At 43.1% G+C, this 25,141-nt stretch overlaps 1 protein-coding gene across 6 annotated transcripts in view; it reads right to left on the bottom strand.

The window, feature by feature from the left end:
- The window catches only part of DIP2C (disco interacting protein 2 homolog C), a 297,916-nt gene that overhangs the window by 88,718 nt on the left and 184,057 nt on the right, over positions 1–25,141 (bottom strand). For 4 of the 6 annotated variants that reach the window (XM_081163465.1, XM_081163466.1, XM_081163467.1 and 1 more), the window contains exons 3-6: positions 23,472–23,645; positions 18,578–18,688; positions 8,318–8,443; positions 6,240–6,449 (exon numbers count right to left, since the gene is read on the bottom strand). In XM_081163465.1, the coding sequence (XP_081019591.1) occupies positions 6,240–6,449; positions 8,318–8,443; positions 18,578–18,688; positions 23,472–23,645 (621 nt within the window). The remainder of the gene's footprint in view (positions 1–6,239; positions 6,450–8,317; positions 8,444–18,577; positions 18,689–23,471; positions 23,646–25,141) is intronic. The other 2 variants (XM_081163469.1, XM_081163470.1) reach the window with 1 other exon arrangement.

Raw genomic sequence — 25,141 nt, 5'->3', positions numbered from 1 at the left:
AATACAAATAAAGCAAAACAAAGATGACATGAAAACTATGTTATCCCACTACCTTGGTTAGAATTTGATACGGTCATTGAAGAAGCCTCAGAGGGTTTTTGAGAGTAGGGTGAGAGCAGAGTTTGATCCTACTCTTGCTCAATATAATGATATAATCTTAGTGAGTCCAATGTATGTATTCATTTAAGGCACGACTGAGGCTTCTGATGTAAGGGAATCTTAGCATTAGTATGTTTAGGAGTTTTAGTGTTGACTTTCATTTTAAAGGACTAAAAATATGGGACGCCACGGCAATACTTTGACACATGGTATTTTTGACAAATTGTGCATCGAAGCTTATGCAACTACCATGCGTGGAAGTTGGGCCTGGCAACTTGTTCCAATAAATCTCTGCTAATTCTGTTTTAATTTCTGTTTGGAACATTATGCATCTGTTTCAAAGGTTAACTTGCAAATGGAAATTCGCTGCCAACAACAATTGCTGAACTACTCTCTGTACTACATGGAGGATGTAATATTGGTCAAACAGAACTGAGCTCTAGTAATTGCCTAGAAGCAGTTCCCCTCAATTTAATTGTGGTGCATGGAGGCATAAGAACCTGCTGTCAATGTAAGAAAATGTGGGACCATCCTGAGAATGCTTCAGCAAAGTTAAAACAGTACTTGAGCATGAATGAGATGGACTTAGCACACAAGGTCCCAAGAATAACAGTCCCAAAGGTTCACACAAAAAAGACATGCACGGTTGTCTTCAATGTCAATACCTTCAGTTTCAGAAGAAGGGTGTTTCTGGCTATCAGTTACTGAGAAGCACAATCGAGGAGAGTGCTGTTGCACTCATGCCCTGCTTACAGATTTCCCATATGGCCTAGCCATATGGCCAGCTGCTTTGAGAACAAGATGCTGGACAAGATAAGCCAAGGTCTCAGCAGGACTCTTCTTCTGTGCTTATCAACGAGGGTTAACATTAGACCTCATCAGGCCATTACTTGCTGCAGTTCCTCACATTGAGCTCTGTCCCCATAGGTGTGCAGCTACTCCTACCCACATCATTACTGTGCTGGGCATAACCTCTGAAGCAGGGTGCTTGCTCTACCTAGGGAGCCTAAATATGTGGTTTAGAATCCTGGCCATTTAGGCTTCTTAATCATGCAGGCTTCCTGCTTCGGAAGTCGTGTCTAACAGGGCAATGGTGGGGAGCAAAATGAGCCATGTGACAGGGGCAGGGATAAACATGGGCCTCCTGCTGCCATTTTCTTTACACTTGGCCTCTTCACATGTGTTAGAGGGCTATTCTAAAGCTATAAAGCAATGCGCATTTTCCTGACAGCAAGTCTCATTGAATTCAGTGGGGCTGACTTCTGAGTAGCTATGCACTGGATTGTCCAGTCTCTCTGCCCCAAAAGAGCCAGGCAGAATCAGTTTTTGTCTAGGATGCCCCTTCATTTCCAATTGCAACGACAATTTATGCCTGCTGCATTTATGGACACCTGCGTAAGTCAGCAAACCACAATTCAAATAAATAGCACTGCATTAAAAGTTCTGGACAACCCTTGGGCAAGTTTGCGGTTACTTTGAAACCCAGTTATATTTCCTGTTATGGTCCCCCATATCCGCTCAATGCTCTTCCTTGGGGGTTCTTTAGCATCTGAACAAGAGGGTAAAGATTTCACCTTGGACCTTGATCCCTACTGAGTTCAGAATGGAGTTTTTCCATTCTTCACAGCCAGAGGTATTGAGTGCTGCCTTTGAAAAATTCCTATTTGTCACAATTAGCACTTTCAGAATGCAGCAGTTTGTCATAATACCATGTCTCCCACAGTCAGAGTAATTTACAGAGGGTGTTTTCCAAAGGGAAACATGGGAATTTGTATTTCGGCGTCATCAAAAGTACATTGTTATTTCTGAGTAACGGTGCTGGGAAGGGGAGATTGCCCCAGTGTGCTGTCCTATTTTTAGGGCATGAATGAAGCACTCCGATTACTGGACTGCTTTTCTTTAAAATCCTACCTTGTGGGCAGGAACACAGTCTGCAGGAATCTCTCTTCTTTATAATAAGAGAAAGAACTACCATTGGACCTATTAAAGTCAGACTTTCTATTCCATTTTTCAAAAAATGAAATAAAAAATGTAGGCTTGTACAATTTCTCTGCTCTGGGAGAGAAACTTGAAAGCAGCTTACTCCCATTCACTACCTGCTAACAAGCATTTAAGGAGACCCGTCTTGCATTCCCATCATGAAGAGAGAGGTCGCTCTGAGCACCTGTCTCCCATCTAATTAAGAAGCTGGAATTGAACTTCAAGTCAAAACTACAGACGTGTCTGGTACCAATCTGGTCCTCGGATTCCTTTCACAGTCTGGGGTTGTTGTTTTTTAAAGGGAACTAGTGACTTGACACCTTTATACAAAGTGCCATTAGGATCAGTCTATGCATTCAGCCAGTGAAAGCGTGATTCACATGACAAGCCCATTGTGTGTTATGCTTGCTGTCTGGAGAAATCTCCACAATGAAGCCTGAAAGCCTGAGCAGTCACCCAAACTGGGGAGAAAAGCCATCTTCAGATCTCTAAAGGGTTGCACATGGAAGATGGAGCAAGTTTCTTTGGAGGGTAGGACTTGAACCAATGGATCCAAGCTACAAGAAAGCAGATTCCGACTAAACATCAGGAAGAACTTTCTGACAGTAAGAACGGTTCGGCAGTGGAACAGACTCCCTCAGGAGGTGATGGACTCTGCTTCATCGAAATGTTTTTTAAAGCACAGACTGAATGGCCATCTGTCATGGATGCTTTAGTTGAGATTCCTACATTGCAGGGTGTTGGACTAGATGACCCTCTGGGGTCCCTTCCAACTCTACAATTCTATAATTCCAAGTATGGAGTGGGTGGGATTGTGGGACGGGGAATAAATATCTTGTTTCTTGGACTCATTTGCCATGCGCTCACCTTAATTTGTGCATGGGGAAAAGCAAAGTAGATCCTGCAAGTTTGAGGTTCACCCACTACTGATGAAGACAGGACTGAGCTAGCTGGGACAATGGACTGACTCAATCTAAGGGAGCTTCCTACGTTTCTAAAACAATTGGCAGAAACACACGAGAGGCCTTTCTCAGTTGTGGCCACTGTTCTCTGGGAAATTACTTGATTCGGCAGACCCATATGGGATCAGGTATGTTTTTTCTGGCCCTACTGGGTTTTGTATTCACTTTATCAACCACTTGTTTGCTTCTATTCATTTATGGGCTTAAATACCCAGCGTATAAATATTCTTAGTAAATGCATTTAAGAATCTATAGGCTCCCAGTTGGCTCACACAGTCTCCTGGTAGAAAGGGTCGGTTGGAAGAACCTATATTAGGCTTATGTGCACTTTGTCATGTGTGTGCACACCTGCCTTGAATGGCACCTGTGCATAGCTGTCAACCTTCCCTTTTTTTGCAGGAAATTCCCTTATTCCAGCGCCGTTTCCTGCTGCTACGCCCGCTGCTATCCCGGATTGTTAGCTATCCCATAGACTGTCCCCCGGACAGGTGAGGCTGCTGATCCCTTATTTTCAAGGCTGCTGTTCCCTTATTTTCAAATCTGAAAGTTGACAGCTATGCACCTGTACATGAACCCAACCTGTGCTATCTCCCCCCTCCCCCATTGCCTCAGAAGGACCTGCATTCACAGATGTAATGTGTGTAGGTTCTAATCACAACCAGTGCTCTTCATTCAGGGTGCAAAGGAGTTCAGAATTTGACCCACAACCCCACTTTCTAGGGTCTCTACACTCTGGGGAACTATGAATTCAGGCATCAGTCTCTTGAGAATAACATTTTCCCCCCAACCACAACAAACATATACAAGAAAAGAAATAGCAAGAGTTACTGCGCCAAGTCTAAAATTAACAGCATGCCACATTATTTTTATAAAGATATATTTAAATGCAACATTCAGACATTGTGACTAATGCAACCTTTCAGAAATGGGATGAAATTTAATTCTTCATAACTTCCTCCTGTACTCTGAGAGGAAGTCACAGAAGAATTCCAAATAGGGACAATCACCTGTAGAGAACCTAAGAGGCTCCTGAAAAATATTTTGGAGAGCAGAGATGAGCTTCAAGTTGAGAGGTACATAGAAGGAATGCAGCATTCACTTAAGAATGGGGGAAAGTTGCGAAGTAGAACAAGATTAATATTGTAGAGAGATTAATAGGGCAATCCTATACATACCCACTTAAAGGTAAATCCCATTGTGCTCAATGGGCCATACTCACAGGAAAATGTGCATAGGATTGCAGCCCAATAAGGACATTTGCCAATTGTCCAATACAATTAAGGACTTTTTAAAATGGTTGCAAAAGGAAACACTTCAAATTAGGAAAATCCAAAATGTTTTTTGTTGGTTTGTTTCCAGCTCCTTATTTCAGTCCTCAGGCATGGCATTAGCTAATTCAGGTTTTCCTACACTACTTCTAGGAAGGCTACTTGCAAGCCTAACCATGTCATACTGAATTCACTGGAGCTTATACCCAGGTGAGAGGCTTTAGGATTGCATCTTAAATTATTATTAGTCTTGGTTTCACTCTCTAGAATTAAGGAGCGGGGAGAGAACATTTCATGCCCCTCTTCTCTTTCACAGAACATGTACTTCAACTGTCTCTATGCTATGTAATGTTCGGTTTACGTTTTACAAGGGCCAAATGTAGGTATCGAAGTAGCTGAACTGCTTGATGACCAAAGTAGGGGGAAGAGTCTTCGGACTTCCCAGGAAAAAGAGAAGGAACAGAAGTTCAAGATGTCGCACTCAAAACACTGAAATATCCAGTTCGGTTCATACTAACTCTGTACCTTCCGTGCCTAAATTAACTTTCACCTCTCTTATAACGAAAATAATAGAGGAGGGGGCTTCTGCAGCTTTAATAGCTGTGTAGAAGAGGGGATTTCATTATGGCAAGCTACACCTGCCAAAATCCTCTCTTTTACACACTTATGGAAGCCGTAAGGGCCTTGTCGCCTTGTCTTCTTTTTTCTCATATCCTAGTTAAAAAGGCTAAAAACAAAAAAAAGGTCACTGAGAAGGCTTTTGTATTTTCAGAACCACCCCCATCGCTTCTTAGTGAAGCCTCAATACAAGGCGAAATTCTAGGCCAGTTAAAGCTGTAACGGCTTAAGAGTAAGCCATATTTTAAGTAAATTACAGAAATGCATATGACTGAATTTAAATGTATAGAACCTAATACAAATCATCAAGAATAAATTGCATTAGGTTGCAATGGTCTTCCACCCTCAGAGACCATCGCTGACATCTCCCCCTTTATTACCTAAAGAGTAAATCCTATAGAAAAAAAGTGAGATTTACTTCCATGTAAACGTGTTTAGGATTAGGCTGGAATGTTTACTTACAAGTAAATCTCATGGGCATTGATGACACTTGCCTTCAATGAACTAGGTGCTGATTTGTAAGTCTAGCTGCGCTCAGATGATCACCCATGTACAGTCACAAATCTCAAGCAAGAGGGCAGAGTGGGATAGCCACTGGCACAGCCTGCCCCCACCATTTGATTATCTGAATAGACCCTACAGATAAAGGATTCTCCACGTCAACACAAAACCTGCATTTGCAGGGGGCCCAACTGCAAGCAAAAAGCGTCTATGTTTGTATGGCCCATTCATGTGAACATACCTTACCATGCGGACGATGGAGCAGGGCCTGCAACCCAGATCCCATTCTGCCCCTCCTATGCATGGTCATTCAACACGGCTAGCCATGTGAACAGAATTTAAGAACATAAAATAAATCCTGCCACATTTCCCCCCAAACATCCTCCATTACAATCTTGACTAAAACATCAGTCTGCTCACAGATAATTAATACCATGTGCTTGCTCAGAAAGAGAGAGAGATATATTCCCACGTTCACCCTTGAATATCCAGTATGAGGAAGTGTTCTGTGCAATCCAAAAGCATACAAACACCATGGTAAACCTTCCTTGGTCCTAAGAAAGTTCTTATCTCACTCATTCTCTGAATTCTGAAAGTCTATCATCCAATTAATACTACCAGAGGATTTTCTTTTTTAAAAAGAAAACAACAACAGAAGAGCTGATGGGAAACATACACAAAATGACTTTCACTTGTTTCAATAAATGGTAGAAAACCTTTCAAAGAAATCCGGGGCATTCTGAAGTCCAAAGGACATATACTGTATGCGCAGGGGGGAAGGAAAGAGAGATAAAACAGGAAATAAACACACCTATATGCGTTTGCGCCATTACATCAGCTAGCCTATGTGCAGCACCGCTGCCGCCACTTTGCGTTGAAGATGAAGATGTTGTAGATGTGGTAGAGCCATGGATGGCTTGGCTGATCCAGTGTTCCATATTTATACTCCCTTGGCTTGACGTTGGAGTTCCCTGTGAATCACCCTGTACAGAGCCTTCATCTTCTGAACCAGATGAGGTATCTAAGATTGCAAAAAGGTGACAAAAGCTTTAATGGGAAGACAATGAACATGGAGACTAAGTGGCACAGTCCGAGGCACAGTGGTTCCTCCCCCCCAAAAAAGTGAGCAATTTGAAAGCAGTAATATAGACAGTTGAATTGAACATAGTCAGAGTTTCATGCAACACGTTTCACTATGTGTTTTGTTAAAAGACGACGAATACTGCAGAATTGACAAAGAGGAAGATCTGTCAAAATAAGGCAATGTTTACCCTTTTAGTCATCTGAGGCACAAGTGTTTCTCTACCCAAGAAGTACACTTTACCTTCAAAAGTAGTCATATATTTTTTGGCCGGGGGGGGGGGGAGGGGAGAGGGCACAAGGCTGGCCAAAGTAGAATTGGAGAGGGGTAACAGCAGCAAGAAAAGCAATGTTTGGGAGGGAACTGCACCCTTAAAGCCTCCCCTTTCAACTAAAAAGTTATCATTTCAGCCCAGTTTAAATGCAAAAACTGTGCAAATTAGTCTGGTGCTCAGGCGCTGAAGGCTTGGCAGAGTGAAGATCCAGACCTGTGCCCACAGACCTGGCTGCAGTTAAATCCCAATGAATTCAGTGAGATTTATGTTCATTCAACTTCTTGGCTACAAGGACATTTTAGTAAAGGTAAAGGTAAAGGGACCCCTGACCATTAGGTCCAGTCGTGGCCGACTCTGGGGTTGTGGTGCTCATCTTGCTTTATTGGCAGAGGGAGCCGGCATACAGCTTCCGGGTCATGTGGCCAGCATGACTAAGCCGCTTCTGGCGAACCAGATCAGCGCATGGAAACGCCATTTACCTATCCGCCGGAGCGGTACCTATTTATCTACTTGCACTTTGATGTGGTTTCGAACTGCTAGGTTGACAGGAGCAGGGACTGAGCAACGGGAGCTCACCCTGTCGCAGGGATTTGAACCGTCAACCTTCTGATCGGCAAGTCCTAGGCTCTGTGGTTTAACCCACAGCGCCACCCGTGTCCCAAGGACATTTTTGACTTATGCCAAAAACACGATCCGTTGTTGTCCTGTGGGCCCTGTGCACCACAACAGAAGAGGCCCTCCTTTGAAATGATTTCCCATGGAAGTGGGATTCAAAGCCGTGCCCCATCTGTACATCTTAATAGGTGGGGCTGCTCAGATGTGCACAAAAAGCCAGGCTGATTTGGGCTCCAATTATCGATATATTGTCCAAAACCAGTCTGAAGTCCGTATCGTTTTTGACCTGGCACTCTACTGCATTTTAGGGCTGGGTAATATATCGTCCAAAACCAAGTCCTTATCATGATATCGGTTTCATACTTTTTGCCTGGCAATGCATTGCAAATCATGGTGTGCACTTGCCATGCAAAAATCACAACATGGGAAAAACCGTGACGCCAGCCAGTGCTTCTGCACAGCTGGTGATATATTGCGATGTTGAAAACCAGATATTGCCCAGCCTTAGCTCCAATCCTATACAAACATCAGTGGCGTAGCGTGGGTTGTCAGCACCCGGGGCAAGGCAAGTAATTTGCGCCCCCTAACCCGTGGATTTGCGCCCCTAACCCCCAGATGTTGCGCCCGGTGCGGTCGGCCCCCCCTGCACCCCCCACGCTACGCCACTGACAAGCATACTTGGAAGTTAGCCCCATTCATCACAAAACTACTTATTTACAAATAAACATGACCCTATCACCCTGTTTCTAAGTGGGGCCAGAACTACTGCCAATCTGAGGCTGTCCCACAACCCTACTTTTTAAATGCATCCAAATGTGATGCTATCATATTAAATTAATGCTAACTTGCGATTAGCAAACTGCTTTAAAAAAAAAAGCTTTAAAATTTCACGTTAATGGATGTTGTGTTAGTCTCTTACCTGGAGGTGTGTAGGCGTCCATCGATGTTTGCACCACCAATGAACGTCGCTTGGATGGCATAGGCACTGCCATTTTCCTTTCTTTATGTTTTGCAAGAGCTGCCTGGACTGCTTCTGTATGAACATCTGGAATGAAAACCTAAATATCAGTTTGGAATGCCGGCAGGAGAGGTCACAAACACAGGCAACTTTGACCGTGTAAATTCCTTAGTCAGAGACATACTTATGCACCCTTCAAAACATTGCTTCATGTGTATTTGTTTTTCAGCTTTTTAAAAAAATTATGTACACATTTTAAAACTGTTTTTACATTTGTAATTGTTTATATATGCTTTACTGCATTGTATGTTGCTTCAAGATGCCTCACATCTTCATAAAGGAAATAACAGTAATAATCAGGAGGAAGATGAGGAGAAACCCAATTTTGTAGGGGTTCTCAGAGAAATAAAGCAGGAAGGCATGTATTAGTGCTAATGCTAAAATGTGTTACAATAATACTAAACACACTCTCTGTGAAACAATAAACAAGAATGGTTTATTGTATGGAAGAAGCTGAGAGCTACAGTGCAAAGAACATGTTTTACACGTGTAATGGGTTTGAGTTACTCGTGCGTAAACTGTCCCCGTTAGGGAGCTTAATTGCCTGGGTTAAACCGTCCAGACTGCACAGCCCATCTCAGCGTGGCTGCCTCAGTCGCTAGCAGAATCTGTCTGTGGGCGTTTCTTAAACCTTTTCCAGCATAAAAGCTGTTTGACTCCCAGTCGTCTCCGCCTCTCACTGCGCGGGAGTATTCTGCGCAGGGAGGGAGTGGGTAGTGGAGGACCAGTGCTCTCCTCACTGATGTCCAGGGAAGAATCCCGGAGCTCTCCCTCCGCTTCCCCCATTTGCCCTCCTGGATCCCTGGTGTTACGCCGATTTCCTTCCCCCTCTACCAAGCTGCGTCTCCCCCTGGTGCTGGTACCTTCTCCTGCAGAATCGGGGAGCCTCTCCTTCTCCTTTCACTCTGATGTCAGTTCCCTGACAACACACTGATTATAACCTTTTCAGTTTGATGTCTCTCTCTGGTTGCTAGTTGGCTGCTAGCTTCATTTGGTGGTTCCTCATTAGTTTTTGCTATTATTTGGACTGGGTTTTTTAACTGTTTTATTGTTTTTAGTGTATTGTAAACTATTCTGAAGTCACTTTTTGTAATCTAAAGCAGTATACAAATCTAAGAAAGAAAGACAGTTTGATCAGCAAATGCATAGTCATTCGCAACATATTTGCCTACAAAGCATCACTATATAGAAGGGATGAGGAAACTCTGGGGCGACAAATGCTTTTGGACTCCATTTCCCATGAGCCTCAGCCAGCATGGTGAATGGTCAGGGATGATGGGAGTTGTAGTCCAGCAACATCTGGAGAGCTGCAGGTAAGCCACCTCTACTATATAGGATTGGATTACTGTCTCAACAAATATTCAAACTCTACTCTATTAGAGCTCAAAGAAGTGATGTTCCTTTATGAGGGCTGCTCCTCTTTCTTCTGGCAAATTCACAAGTTAGTTTTTCCCGCTATAAGCTTGTCTTCCATTCTGAATTTCTGCCTGTCATGCAGCTGTTAAAGCACAGCTGCATGGCCAGGGAGGAAAAAAAGGGGGTGTGAGCACTTCAACCACAATCTGGAAAGTTTAAGTTAGTCTGCCATCCAACTTGGAACTTATCTGGAAACAAAGCAAGACTAATCAGATGAAACATTGCATTTCAGACTTAATGCATTTTGTACTAGAAACAGCCCAAGGATATCAGAGAAGCCCCATCACTTGCGGATCTTAGAAATACATATTTGCCTTCTTGAATTGCTTCATAAAATTCATGGGATTGGGTAAAGATATAATTGTACTTAGAGGCCCACTGAAAAGTAGTGATGACTGACTTAAGACCCACTGATTTCAATGGATCTACTCAAAGTATGACTGTATCTGGGTCTAACCTATACATCTTTCGAGAAATAAAAGGGAGACTGGTTGGAAAGCATCTAAATGATCCAATTCTGAAGCCTGTGTTGGCTTTTATGCCATAAGTACAGAACACTTCTATAGTTGTATTAGGTAATAAAGGCTCAAAATTAGATCACAGCGAGTAGAATGCATTTGTGAAATAGCCTTTAAGATTATAGTCATGTTTCAGACAGACAAGCTCTCTTTGAAGACAAGTTTCTTTTGCTGAGAGACAGCAAGTGGGCAGGAATATGAAAAGAATAAGGGAAAACAGACATGGATTATGTTTTTTTGACACATAAACATGGATTAAGAAAAGTATTTGTATCTTGTTTGTTGTTTAAAGGATAAATTTTGAACCATCTTCACTGATGGAGGGTATGAAAGTATATTTCTAGTGTAATGCAACAATGATAAGGATACTAAGTTTACTGGGGAAATAGCCCCAATGAAAACAAAACAAAACAAAAGCGTTTCTGAATAAATATAGTGAGGGTGAGCTTATAAAAGCCAGGATGCTGAACACATTACTTGGAAATAAGATCAGCTGAAAGCAACTGTACTTAACTGTCAAGAAGCTTGTCTGAAATTCAGTGAACCAGCCCAAGTTAGGAAACGCCACAAAACAGAAGCCGCAATACTTAGAATTCAAGTAATATAAAATCTTGGCTTTAACCGTTTATGCTCTCAGAAAAAGAGCTCAAGACCATTAATGCCAAGTTTCCAGACTACTTAAAGTACACTTCCACATACAGTTTTCCTTATCGCGTATTGAATTAATTGAAAAGAAGCCATGCCGTCTTCTAATATACAAAAGTGCAGCTTGCTCAGTCTCAGGGTCCTAAAAAACAGGGAAAGGGGAGCTTTTTCGCACTCTGAGACTTGAAACATTGCTAACAATCTGGACTGGACAATGAGAGAGAGAGAGAGAGAGAGAGAGAGAGAGAGAGCGCAAACCCCGGGAGGGGGGGGGGATCCAGTACAGTGGTACCTTGGGTTACATACGCTTCAGGTTACAGACTCTGCAACCCAGGAATAGTACCTCGGGTTAAGAACTTTGCTTCAGGATGAGAACAGAAATCGTGTTCCAGTGGCGCAGCAGCAGTGGGAGGCTCCATTAGCTAAAGTGGTGCTTCAGGTTAAGAACAGTTTCAGGTTAAGAATGGACCTCCAGAACGAATTAAGTACTTAACCCGAGACACCACTGTATTAGTGTAATATAGGGTTAGCATTTATTTTCAGTTCCACATAGGTTAAATCAGGGTGTTAATACTCTACTCCACAGGTACTGTTCTGCGGAAGAATTCAGAATTATTATTATTATTATCAGCAAAGCATTCTGCACCACCAACATCTAACCCAAACACTTCTTTATTGGGAAGTCAAATAAAATTTTAATTAATTCCTAGTAAATATGCTTAGACCCATGGCCTACAATGGCCTATTGAACAGGCAGATAATAATGTATCTGCTCATTTTATCAAATGTATGTCCTTATTAACTTTTTAAAAGGATTTCAGGGCATTCCTTTGAAGACAAACCTCTGACGTATAAACTGTTGTTTTATATCTGCTGCTTCAGTTCAAATTGTATTTTCTCTGTTGCTCAGTTTGAACACAGAACAGCCGCTTTTCAGGGTCCCCCCCCAGGTTCCTTTATATTTTTTAAGAAATAGGGTTGCTATTGTTTTGTGAGGGTTTCTCTGCTTTTCCTGCCTGCTTCTCTCTCTTCTTAAGAAAAGCCAGAATAGAAAAATATGATCCGCTAAATAAAACATAACCACTCTGCTGTATGCTAGCAGATATTACCCTTCCGTTTCCTTCCCTTTGATCTTCTTTCCCTTCTTGGTTGGTTGGCTCATACACTGGATTCAGTTTGTGCTTCTTGCTATTCTTAGAGAATCAATATAAACAGTGCAAAATGAAGTGACAAGATTGGGAAGGCTAATTGCTTGACTTGCGCTGAGGATGTCTGCGCAAGATTCATTACTCAACCTGTCAAGCATTTATTCTAGGTGGCCTGATAATAAATAGTAAAAGTTAGGGAAAAAGTAGATGTGGCTACTACTACTACTACTACTACTACTACTACTACTACTACTAAGCCAATGCTTTGCACAGTTTTATCCTCACAACAACCTGGAGAGGTGGATCACATGAGTAATAGTGAGCACCTCAAGATCACCAACAGCTGTGCAGAGGTTTCAGTAAGATCTCCCTAGTTGACTTTCAGGGCTCTCCCTAGATCTCCCTAGTTGACGTTCAGGGCTCTCTCTGTCCTTGAGGTCAGATTCTATGCATTCATGTAGAATGCAGGGTGGGGGGGGGGTCAGATTTCAAGAGCCAAAAAGGGAGTGTGGGTATGTGGAAAAAACTCTTCCCTGCATCCACTAATTAGCCCCTTCACCCATGAATGGCAGCCTCACTTGCTACTGGAACCCAGGTATGGACTATACAGGAACAAGAAGATTCAGTTCCTCCAGCTCACATGTTTTTGCTCCTTAAACCAGACTCCCACTTCTTTCCATATGACTGCAACAGATATGGGTTGAAACGCTGGGTCTGTCTCTGTAAATGTCTAGTTATTTTTAATTCTGTCCAACACAAAAACATTTCCCACTTTATTTAATGCTTTTGCTCGTTGGGGCAGCTTCACACCATCATTTATGTTACCAAAATTTCACTACGTGGTTGGCTCTGGCCACAGGCACACTGCCAAATGCATAGAGAGATTATGAAGTGAGCTTGTGGTGATCAGAACTTCGGACAACAAAGGAGGGTAGTATTCTGCAGAGAATACAGGAAATGTGTCTCCTCATGTTCTACCAAAGCGGAAGTCCATTCAAGGATGAGGTCCATATCACCTGCAATATTTTGATGTTTTGCAAAAAGGGTGGTGCGTAAATTCTCTTCTAAATAAGTATTATTATTTTTCTCTCTCGTATCAAATCATATCATCTTGCAGTGCAGACACTGGATTGCAATGAAGATATCTGCAGTGGTTAATAAGGCAGTCACATTCCCACCTGCCTGTTTGCTTCCTAGTTCATCCATCTGCACCCCTTCCCCAAACCACCTGCAGTGGCAGCAAAGCTAGTTTCCAAACCTAACAACTCCTCTACTTCACAAAAGAAAATATAACTGCCTCAGAAGCATAAATAGCTTTATAACTTAATGATTCCTTGCAGGTTCTGCAACCTCCCAGATCCAGAGGAAACTGAACGTGCTCTCTTTAAGCATGGAAAGAGTCTTCCTGTCTCTTATTGCATACAATAAACAAGGCTTTCCCCTTTACAGAAAAGACTTCCATATCTTGGTAATTTCAGCACAGTTCTAGAGACACAGAAAAAAAACCCTAATGCACTGTAGCCTGTAGGTGATTTATTACTTCCACCTTGGCTCACAGCACTGCATGCCTTTCTCAGTACAATCAAGTGTTACCTAGTAAATATTTAAAGTTTCCATGTTAGTAGGCCAAGATTCTTTCAACCTCCTTATGAAGCCTGCCGTGTGACTGCAAGGGAGCGAGCCTATTCATCATATTGCTTGGGTCTCCTATTCTTTTACTGCTTTAGCTAAAAAGTGTAAATTCATCCTGATTAATCTGGTGCAAACCAAATGTGGGACTTCTAAAGACATCAAGTTCAGCCCTATGCATTTCACTGAATTATCTGTGATACATGTGTATCCTGTTTCTGCTTAAAGACCAGACTAGAGAAAGATATTCATCTCATTTTACCTTTTCGACACGGAAATCCTTCTCCTGCCAGTACTGTTGGCTTATTTCTAGGTCTGCCAGCCCCAATTTTTAGTTGATTAACCACCTGTCTTTTAACCAATTAAACGTAGACCACTTTGCACATCACCAAAACCCCTCTATATCGATTCTCTTTTTCCTGAGATATTGAGGATGCGTGTGTTAATTTACAATTTAGTCGCTGTCTGATTGAAAGGCTGCCTGCAATATTTCTTCCTCTTTCCCTTACTACAGAAACACACCAGAATTAAAATGGAGGGTGGGGTGGAGAGACAAGCAAGTGTTTCCTTAACCCGCATTGATCATGAGTGGTACTTAAAACTAGTCCCCATCAACTACATTACTAGTGTGCAATCTGATGCGCCATTAATGGAGAATAGGGGATAAAAGGCCCACACACAGGTGAAAGATGGTCTGGCTTACTCCTTCCCTCAACCCACCCCAGAGATAGCAGCTGTACAGTGATGGCTAAACAGTGATGTCCCTTCTTCCACATTGCTCACAGTTTCGGACCAGCAGGGAGGCAAGGACTTGGCCTGCAGATCCCACCTGCAGGTCCCACTTATGCTGGGGCCTAGGAAGCATAAATATATGGCTCGCTAGGGAGCCCGAAGCCTGCATTCCATTGCGGATGACTTTTGGGGGGGCCATCCGCTTCCTCTCTCATACACACTGACATATACATTTACAGACCTAGTCACACTTTGTCACATTCATTCATTCCCTGCCCCCCTCCCCACAGCAATTAGGACTGAAAAGTTCTCAATGCTAATTGCTCCAGGGGCAAGATGTTCATGGAAATTGCAGCACACAGGAAGGAGAGGGTTAACTCCTTCCCTCCCCACTACCAAGATGATTAGCCAAAAGTGGGAGGCCTCCCCCCCCCCCCCGTTTAATTACCCCAAAGGGCAGGGTGGTGTGGCATGGGCCAGATGGGGAGGCCCCACAGACCACAGCTATCCTATGCGCTTGGGAAGGTTTACACACACACACACACACACACACACACACACACACACACACACACCATGCCCTATGAGAAATGGGAAGAGTCTCATGTTGTCATGGCAATACCTATCATTACTGTACTCTCAGCAGAGCTGGAGTCTGCACCCTGCCCTCCTCACACAGGTAGCAGGGTTGCACCCTTAGCCGATTGCTCTTTTGATTAAGGCTTGCAGCCCTTTTCTCCCCCTGCTTTATTTCTGCTATGGATATTCAGCTTTCAAAGAAGGCAGATATTGTTTGGGTGTCCCCCAGTTTGACAGCTGATTTTTTTTTTCCATGGAGAAGCCTAACATTCAGTTCTGTTCCCAAATACATTATCTGGAGAGAGAAACAGCACACTGGCAGAGGATCATGCAACCACCTTCATATATCTGGCAGTGCTTTATAAATGTAGCTATTTTAATATCCTGTATTACTTATAGAGAATTCATTCTCCTGAGTGCTAAATCCTTATGTAACAAGGACAGTACAGTCCACAAAGAGATTTTTTTGGAGGGTGATCAGAGCTTGGGGGAACCCCAAGGTTTGCAGAAATGCAGAAGATGTTAAAAGAGAAGGGGGAAGAGTAAAAACAGCCTAATTGAAGACTGAGCATGCTCAGTGGCCTGTGTGTGTGTGTGTGTGTGTGTGTGTGTGTGTGTGTGTGTCTGTGTCTATCTCTATCATCTCTATCTCCATCTCTATCTCTATCTCACCAAAGACTGGCTAGGCATCCCATGCTAACCATCTGGATTCTGGCTACTGACTTCAATTAAACTTACAAGACAGAATGTCTAAACAACCTATAAATGGTGATAGCTTCATCTTTGCAGGTGACGATAATACCAATATTTATTATTCATTAATGATGAATTTAGGCAAATTCATCCTCCAAATATAAGTAAGAATCTAATACATATTTGATTGTTATGGGTTAAGTGAAACCTTACTTGGCCCGCTGCCATTGCTTGCTAGAGAAATCGCGGATGCGCTTAGTGAGAATTGCTGGGAATGCTCAGATTTTAGGTATTATGACTATATAATTAATTTTGGTGCCAAGTGTCTATTAGCAACAGGATAATGACACGTGCTAATTGGTAGTGACAGGTGATAAAGCAGTTAATGTGCTACGATCAAAGCGGCTGAATTATAGGATTTGTACCCTCTTGTGTCTTCAGGGTCATTAGCCTACTGTTATCAAGTAGTGAGGTGGCTGGCGGTGCCATGGAAATTGATATGCTGATGCCATTAACAATCAATCCCTGAGAAAAGGGGACCCACCCAGGGTACAGTCATTTATTTTGGATGTGGTTACTGGTTCTTCCTTTCTGGGGAGACATGCTGCTATGCCATGCATTCCTTTGACTGGGCTGCAAACATTTTTACCAGCCCGAATATATTGGGTCTGTGACTACGGCTTGAACGGCAGAGATCGATTTATCTCCTTGCCAAGAAAAGCTCCACCTACTGATTTTTTACAGAATAAGCTGCTGTAAAAGACACAGGAACAGAAGCAGGCTGTTACTTCTGGTTAGTTGGCAACACTATATTTTGCTTACTTTTGTGACAAAGAGTAGCAGTGCAATCCTATAGGTATCTGCAAGTCACACTGAGTTCAGTGGGGCTTACTCCGCCTATACCTTATAAGTGGGTATATGCTTGCAGGGCTGCAAGCATATACCCACTCACGTGGGCATAAGCCTCACTGAACCCAATGCGACCAACTTCTGAGAAGACTATAAAGGCTGCAAGTTCTGTGGTCAGTGGAGTTCTAGCTCCTTCTTTTGTCAATTGGCAAAAAAACTGAAGGAACCAGAGCTTGAATCTGTGGAAAGAACGTACACAAGTGCCATCGGAAGTCACAAACTAGAAATATCCTCTTTTGAGCTAAAAGAGCGCCAACAATCTCTTGACGTTTTCTCCCCAGCTTCAGAGTTCCAGGCTACAACGCGAAGAAGACTTGCTAGAGAGCAATGTCTATAGGAACCAGTGGGGTTTTTTTCCTGAGCAAATACGATTAAGATCGTGCAAGCCAACTCTGTCTTCCTATGTACGAAGCAGCAGCTTGTGTTGTGCTTTGATAATGAACTACCAGCTTTTGCTGCAAGGAGCCACTGAGCGTGGGAAACAGCCCTTGGAACTCTTGCTTGTGGGTGTCACAAGGCAGCAGCAGAGGCTCTGGGCCTGATATTTCAGCACAGGCCACTGATGTCATCCACTCAGAGATGCATTGTTATCTACATAGCAGCTCTGCACCTACACAGAACTGAAGTAGCAAGCCTGTTGCTCTGCCACCTAATGACACTGTCACAAGATCCTCTACCCGTGCCTAACAATGCTCACTGGCAGAAAGTGGGAGTCTGCCAGCGAGTAGGAGTATCAAGCCCTACTAGTCCCCAGCCTCCCATCTCTCTGCTGTTAAATATGTCCTGTTAAATCTGTACCCTTTCAGCCAAGATGGGATGTGCTGCCCAAACATCAGAAGCAATGTTTCATCAACTTTACTCCTCCCTAAGATAAGGAAGGGAATTCTAACTCTGTGCAAGACTTTGCTACGTTATGCAGGGGGTGGGTTAGATTAGATCTGGGCAGTGGGGAGCAGGGTAAGAGACAGATTAGGATCTACTGGTAGATTTCCGGGTGATCTGTGGTAGATTGGCGCTACCTACCCATTGCTTAACTATAGCAACAGAAAAACTCTTTCCTCCTTAAATGAGGCAGCTTAAATGAAGAAAGGCAAACCAAACCGCAGTTCAGATCTCATACTGGAGGGAAAAAATCATCAGCTTATAATGGGTTAAGAAGACCCTGGTCTTTAATTCTAACTGTATGTCTTTTGCACTTGGTTCCGATTGGTAGAACTTGGGTAAAAAGGTAAAGGGATCCCTGACCATTAGCGGGTGGCGCTGTGTGTTAAACCACAGAGCCTAGGACTTGCCAATCAGAAGGTCAGCGGTTCGAATCCCCACGGTGGGGTGAGCTCCCATTGCTCAGTCCCTGCTCCTGCCAACCTAGCAGTTTGAAAGCACATCAAATTGGCAAGCCCAAGAGGCTCAGTGGTTTAACCCACAGCGCCACCCGCGTCCCTTAGAACTTGGATAGGACTTTGGAAAAACAAAGTAGATCCAGCAAGTTGGAAGCCCACCCTGGATGGGAAGACCGCCACAGTCCCTTCCATGGTTCTATGGTTCTACATGCTCTGTGTGCAAAAGGTTCCAGGTTAAGGCTTGGCATCAGAAGATAAAAAATTACCAATTAGGTGGGAAAGAAGAATGTCTACATACTTGACAGAGACTGATAGTTCTATGCATGCAACAGCAACAATATTATGAAAAAGGCTTCTTTCTGCTTATGTGCTATGCAATGATGTAATCTGGGAATCTTTGGATTTTGGGGGCAAATAAAATGGGGAAAAATATGTATGCACTTATTCCCCCCCCCAGCAGTGGTTAAATATTAACATGGTTAATATGATGCAAATTTATTTAAGCAGAGAGGCTCTTTTTCAGCCTGACACTGCTGTAGTTTTTCCACATACCTGACCGATAGCGCTCATCACGTGACCCTGAGGACCTGCGTCGGTGGTATCGAGAGGAGGAGGAAGGGGTAACGGGAGTTCGGCGTTCTTGTGGCAGTGCCTGATCCACGCCTGCATTGGGGGGAGGAAGAGGGGGGAAATTAGACTTTGCTGAATTGTGTACACTTTCTTTTTATTAACAGCCTGCCCAGCGATAAGGATTGTGCAAATCAGACAAAGAACTATTATACTATTATTATTTTATAATACTATTGATACTTGATGTTTTCAGTACTAGGATTTAGGTGCATGGATGCAGACCCTGAAATTCATCTACTTCGATCCGCTGTAGTTGTTTATTTTTATTTATATATATAAAAAAGTATATACTACTACCCATTTTTTTAAAAAAAAAAAATCATAGTAGTTTACAACAGTTATACATTGAGGCAGAACGATCATATCCCAACTCTTAACTCTGGAGGTCATATTTTATCTGGTGTACAGTATTCACAGGCAGAGATCTGACGTATGACGCAGGGAGAATTACGCTAGAGGGACCCGCCAAAAAATATAAAGAGTGCATGTGCAACCTGTTGGTGCAAAGGTTCAAGTGCAATGTAGATTGTTCCAAGTGCCAGAGTAAATTGCAGTATTGAGCCAACACACCCAAGATGATACAATAACTCAGGAGACTGAAACTATTTGGGCATCATCCTTAAAGCAAGGCTTTTGTTTGAAACAGACGTTGGAACCGGCAAGATCAGAATGGGAAAACAGCCGTTGTGAACCCTCAAGAGAACTGAGGACCCTAACTTAGACTGGCACAACACATGCAGATTAACTGAAAACCACAATACAATATATAAAGTCTTATGTGCCAAACAGACCAATGAGCTTGCATGCTACCTGTGGTGGTGCAAGAGTCATTGGGAAGCCACTGCCAATACTGGGCTATATGAGGGTTAGCCACTGTAGTGACCTCCAGAAGTTATTGGACACCCACCAACCTCAGCCAGCATGGCAAATGCTCATGGATGATGGAAACTGTAGTCTAACAACATCTGGAGTGCAACCTGTTGGCTGTCCCTGAGATAGATGAACGAATCTGACTTGGTATAATGCATCTTCCTACCGCTGGGCTGCAGTAGCAGTAAATTTCCACAGGATTGGGTGGCAAATCAAGCAAATCCAGATGCCTCAAGAAAGTGAGCTATGGAACTCGCTCTGCAGTCACCAGTGCATGGAGACATCATCACCGAGCTTTTCAAAAACAAGAACTCCCCAGCTCTTTAGCTCAGCGACCCCCATCTGCTATCTCCAGATGTTACTGCCTCCCATTCGTTGATGGAAGACGATTCTACATACAGGACCTACAATGATGTCTTGCACAGCGGCATTTGAGGAGAGACAACGTTAAGGGCATGTGTTGTAGTAAGCAGGGAAAGGAAGGGTACGAAACACGTGGGATGCACACCACCCTGGCAAAGAGTTAAAAATAAATACTAGCTAATTGAAATAATCAGCTGAGCAGCTCTTTCCAAACAGCATCATGTGGCTGTGCTAGGAGCAGGCGACAGCTCTATTTTCGGTCGACAAATTAGATACTATGGCGATATGAACCACAGGGGACAAAAAAAGCAACTCCGGTTATTGAAATGTAGGTAGTCCATGCTGGCCGTGGTGAAAAAAGGGACACTTCTAATACCCTGGTTGCACACCCAAGTATACCGCCTGAGTGCTACACCCCAACCTATTGTGAATTGCTGAAAACTTACTACTTGCTGCGCATATATGCATATATGATTTATAAGTAAAGGGGGTGTTAGTCCTTCTGCTTAAAGGCATATGGCATACTATGCATTTTTAAATATTATACACTGGTAGGAAGGAACATACTCAGTGGTAGAATACCTGCCTTGCATGCAGAAGGACTTAGGTTCAGTCCCCGGCATCTCTAGGGATGAAACCTGGAGCCACTACCAGTCAATGTAGACATTACTGAACTATATGGACCCAACAGTCTGACAGTATAAAGCAGCTTTCTATGTTCCTAATTGAGGTGGTGGACTTGTAACCAGGGGCTCACAGTTCTGCCTCATTGACCCAGTATCTCTCCTCCTCTGAAAGTGTCCCTATTTTCAACTGTGAAATACTGGAGGTGCTGTCAGTTGCTGTTGTTGTTTAGTCGTTTAGTCGTGTCCGACGCTTCGTGACCCCATGGACCAGAGCACACCAGGTACTCCTGTCTTCTACTGCCTCCCACAGTTTGGTCAAACTCATGCTGGTAGCTTCGAGAACACTATCCAACCATCTCGTCCTCTGTTGCCCCCTTCTCCTTGTGCCCTCCATCTTTCCCAACATCTGGGTCTTTTCCAGGGAGTCTTCTCTTCTCATGAGGTGGCCAAAATATTGGAGTCTCAGCTTCATGATCTGTCCTTCCAGTGAGCACTCAGGGCTGATTTCCTTCAGAATGGATAGGTTTGATCTTCTTGCAGTCCATGGGACTCTCAAGAGTCTCCTCCAGCACCATAATTCAAAAGCATCAATTCTTCGGCGATCAGCCTTCTTTATGGTCCAGCTCTCACTTCTATACATCACTACTGGGAAAACCATAGCTTTAACAATAGCTTTAACTATATATGCTGTCAGTAGTACCAAACAAAATTGCCAGCAAACTTTTCTCCTTTGCATGCCAACATTCCTGCAAAACTGCATCTGCAAAAATTAGTGTGATAAACATTTTCATTTTCATTCTCGTTGGAATTGGTTCTTCTTCCTGTGTGCTTTTCTTTTAGTGGTCAGCAATTGGTTTTTGGTTTTTTCAAAAGAGTGTCCACACACAAACATTTCTCTAGCTTATAGCTCTAAAATGGGAAATGTCTAATTCAATTTGCTGCCATTATTAAAGGTCAAAATAGGACGCTGGATTCAAAAGCTCCTTTCTACATTCCCGCCTCCCCCCCCCTCCAAATAGGAGATATAAATATCGCTTCATGGCTTGTCCCTGATTTTTCCTTCAAACAATGGAATTGGAATGCAATCTGCTATTAGGCACTCGGCAGGGCAAGTCAGAGCCAACGCAAGGAAGGAAGAAAAAAAGAAGAAGTCTAAATTTCTCCGCCCAGGGTAATACAGAGCACAAAAACATGAAGCCTTCAGGATGCAGACAGAGACACAAAACCGCTGCAGAATATTAAATGCCAAGAAGTCAGTGGAGTGTTGCTGTCAACAACAAGGCGGTGTTGAGGGAGGCATCACTCACCTGCCTGGCACTGCGAACGCTGCAACCTGCTAAATTACATGGATGAGGTTTACAAAAGCAATATATTCTTACTTACAGGGCCAGGCGATACATGGAATGTAAGGGCAACCTATGGACACAGAGGGCTTCCACCTGATATGATCTGTACACAAGACCCTACATGTCAGGCTATGTTTACATGGAGGAAAGAGAAAGCCTAGCAGGCATTTGAGGACTTTCATTCCCCCCCACAGAGGACTACATTCTGCAAAGTCATGCAACAATATCTCACTGGATCCTCTCCTGCTCTGTTTTCCATAGCTCTCACCATGGTGGGAGCAAACCTAAGAAGGCGCAAAGAAGGATCTCTCTCAGTGAGGACAGGAGATGGTGCATCTTGAAGCTCTGTTAATCTGAGCAAACTGAGTTGTGCTTGCTTGATATTTAGATGCTGGGGGGTGTACTTTTAAAATAGGATCAAAATGACTAAAATGAACATACTGTACACATAAATAAATGCACATATTTAGCTTTGCACTTTGTATAGTGTCCAGAGTGAGACAATGCAAAAGGAATCCTATCCTGAACGCTCTCTAATTTTGTTCCCCTTTGTCCATATAAAAGCAACCTCAAAGACAACGCTGGCATTGATAATGCTTGCCTAACGCGACCTAGTGAATTCAAGGCACAGTGGCCTTTGGGTTCACATGCCTGAGTCTTAGCCACTGGTTCATCAAAAAGAGAGCTGTATAGCTTTACTATAAGCATCCCACCTTGTTAAAAAAAGGGAGGTGGGGGACACATCCTTGACTCATCGCTGAATTATAAGGAAGTTATAATTCTTCAGGTCTTAAGACAAAGGCTTTATTGTCCTCGACACCTTCCAACAAGAACGCAATGAAACAGTCAGCACCTACAGCTGTTTGCGGTGGTATGTTCTATGTTGAAAATACCATCAAATGCTGGACAACAGGGGAAGGAAGTTGGGGATCTAAACAGCCCCCCCAAAAGTTGCCAGCAAATGTAAAATTCAGACAGCAAACTGTTTGAGCAGCTGTTTTGGCATGAGATGGGACAGGGAGAGGGCACATGACAGTGTGTCGTGTTAAGGAAGGATTCATTTTATTGCCACGTTGGGGGGCGATGTGTGTCATGGGTGCTGCCGATCCCAAAGGATCTGAGAATGGAGGAATAGCAAACCCATCATATAGACATTCATGTCTTCCTGCATCTTAATTCCTCTCCCCTCCCTGCCAAGCCAGTTCTTGGGTCAGATGTTGTGTTGAGCAGCTGTCTTTGAGAAAGGGCTTTGTGATGTCATGCACAAATAAAACTCTTCATTTTCACCACTCAGCAACAGAAGCAGAAATGCGGGTGTTCTTGTGGTCCAGCAAATAGCAACTGCAGATCATGCTCTTTTGTATATTGGGTCCGCATGTGATCTGCACCAGAGACATGTGCTTCTTGTAAGGAAACAGGCGGTGTGTGTTACAGTTCTGGGACATCAAGGGTGCCCTTTTATTATTTGACCTCTTCAACTAGCCACATCAAATATATATCCCAAAGCCCTTAAAAAAATAATCAGATGAAATAATACCTTTCTTAATAGGCTTGTTAAAAACACACACACATAGATATATAAAAAGATATGCATATATTTTTTGTGCTCACCAAAGCGAAAGTAAAAGAGAGGCCGGTTTGCCGCTGTGTTGTGTGGGGCTGTGCGCTCTCTAGCTGCTGCTTCCCGGATGTCACAGACCCCAATGTTGCTAGTGCGCAGCGTCCTTCTCGTGGCCCCTTCATTGTGCTGTAGTCTACACCGAACCGCAGCAGCTCCATTCGCCGCTGTAACAAGTTGAAAAAAACTAATTAAGTCACGTTTTAGTTTTTTTACATTTGTTACAGCAACGGATGGAGCTTCTGCCCCCATGCAGTGAAATGTGTGCAACACGCAAGCCCACGCGCGGGCACACACACACACACACACGTGTACACACCCCAGGCACATACAAACACTACAGTACGGAGCCACAGAATCAATTTCCCACTCTGCCAACATTGGTGTTTGTAATGTCAGCAAAGCAGCAGCAAGAGGACTGGATGCTGGGACAGTGGGGAACTGCCTTGTGGTTTTACTGTCAGTCTGGTGGGCACGTTTGCACCAAAGGGGGAAAACATCTTACCCCAACCTTCCCGTCCCCCCCCCCAAAAAATCTATGTGGTAAATTCAGCCACATCATTTTAAAGATAAACAAAAAAGTCTCTCTCTGAAATGCGAGGTCAAATACCCAATGTTATCAATGCTTTCATTTCCCAAGGGATTATGGCAAACAAATGAATGATTAAAACAGGCCGCAGACCGTGGCTCCAACCATTCTGCAACTCCACTTGCATTTAATGACAATTTGTCGTGGGGCGGGGGCGACAATTGCCCATTCTTATGAATCGAGGGTAAAGAGAGTCTCCCATCGTATGAAAACACCAATTTTGTCTGGAAAGGACTGGAGACACATATATAGGAACGAACAATACTACAAACACATTAAAGAACTTCTGACTTAAGAAAAAACAGGCTGTAACTTTAACGTATGTTCATCTTGTTGGCACAATAAAAACAACATACTGCAACATGGGTACCCTCTGTCCTTTTCACATTTCCACAAAAGAGTGAACATTTGCTTCAACAGCATCCTTATAACCTTGTTTTATAAAGAACAAGTTCATAGCCTTTCTGGCTACGTATATATGTATTAAAGTGTGTTAATAGTGTTGCTGAGCTCTCAAAAGACAGAGCAGTGATGGAACAAGTTTTCCAGGGGCTGGGAGCAGAGATTTAATACCCTTCATTACAGTTCCTTATCTGTTCCCATGACTGGCAAAAGCAAATTAAATTAGGCAGAGTGTTTAAAATGGCAGGATGAACTATGGAAAGAAGACAAAATTATGTTTGCATAAATTGAATAATATAAATAAGTGGTATAACTGAGTTTTCCTAGTGTACAATTTCTATTATCTTGGCACAGATTTCTTTTCTCTCAACACTGGACAACATATACAGTTCTGATTATACATCTGTGTGCACTTATGTACAAAACTTTTCAGTATTATTTCCAAGCTTGTACCTGCAGGATCAAGAGAACAAGGAGGAAAGGCTTGATTATTTCCACTTAAACTTAATTGCTAACTTTAATTTCTACATTATACTGAAGAAGAAGCCCTAACGCAACAAGATAATGAGAAACAGGCACTGGACTTTGTATACTCCATGTAGTGCAGAGATAGTAAACCTGTGGCCTCCAGATGTTGGAGTACAACTTCTATCAGCCCTTGCCAACCAAATC

This window comes from Podarcis bocagei, assembly GCF_964188305.1.
Source record: "Podarcis bocagei genome assembly, chromosome: 12".
Classification (NCBI taxonomy): domain Eukaryota; kingdom Metazoa; phylum Chordata; class Lepidosauria; order Squamata; family Lacertidae; genus Podarcis; species Podarcis bocagei.
Note: the sequence above shows the minus strand (reverse complement) of the source record. Positions and strands in the feature narration are given on the sequence as shown.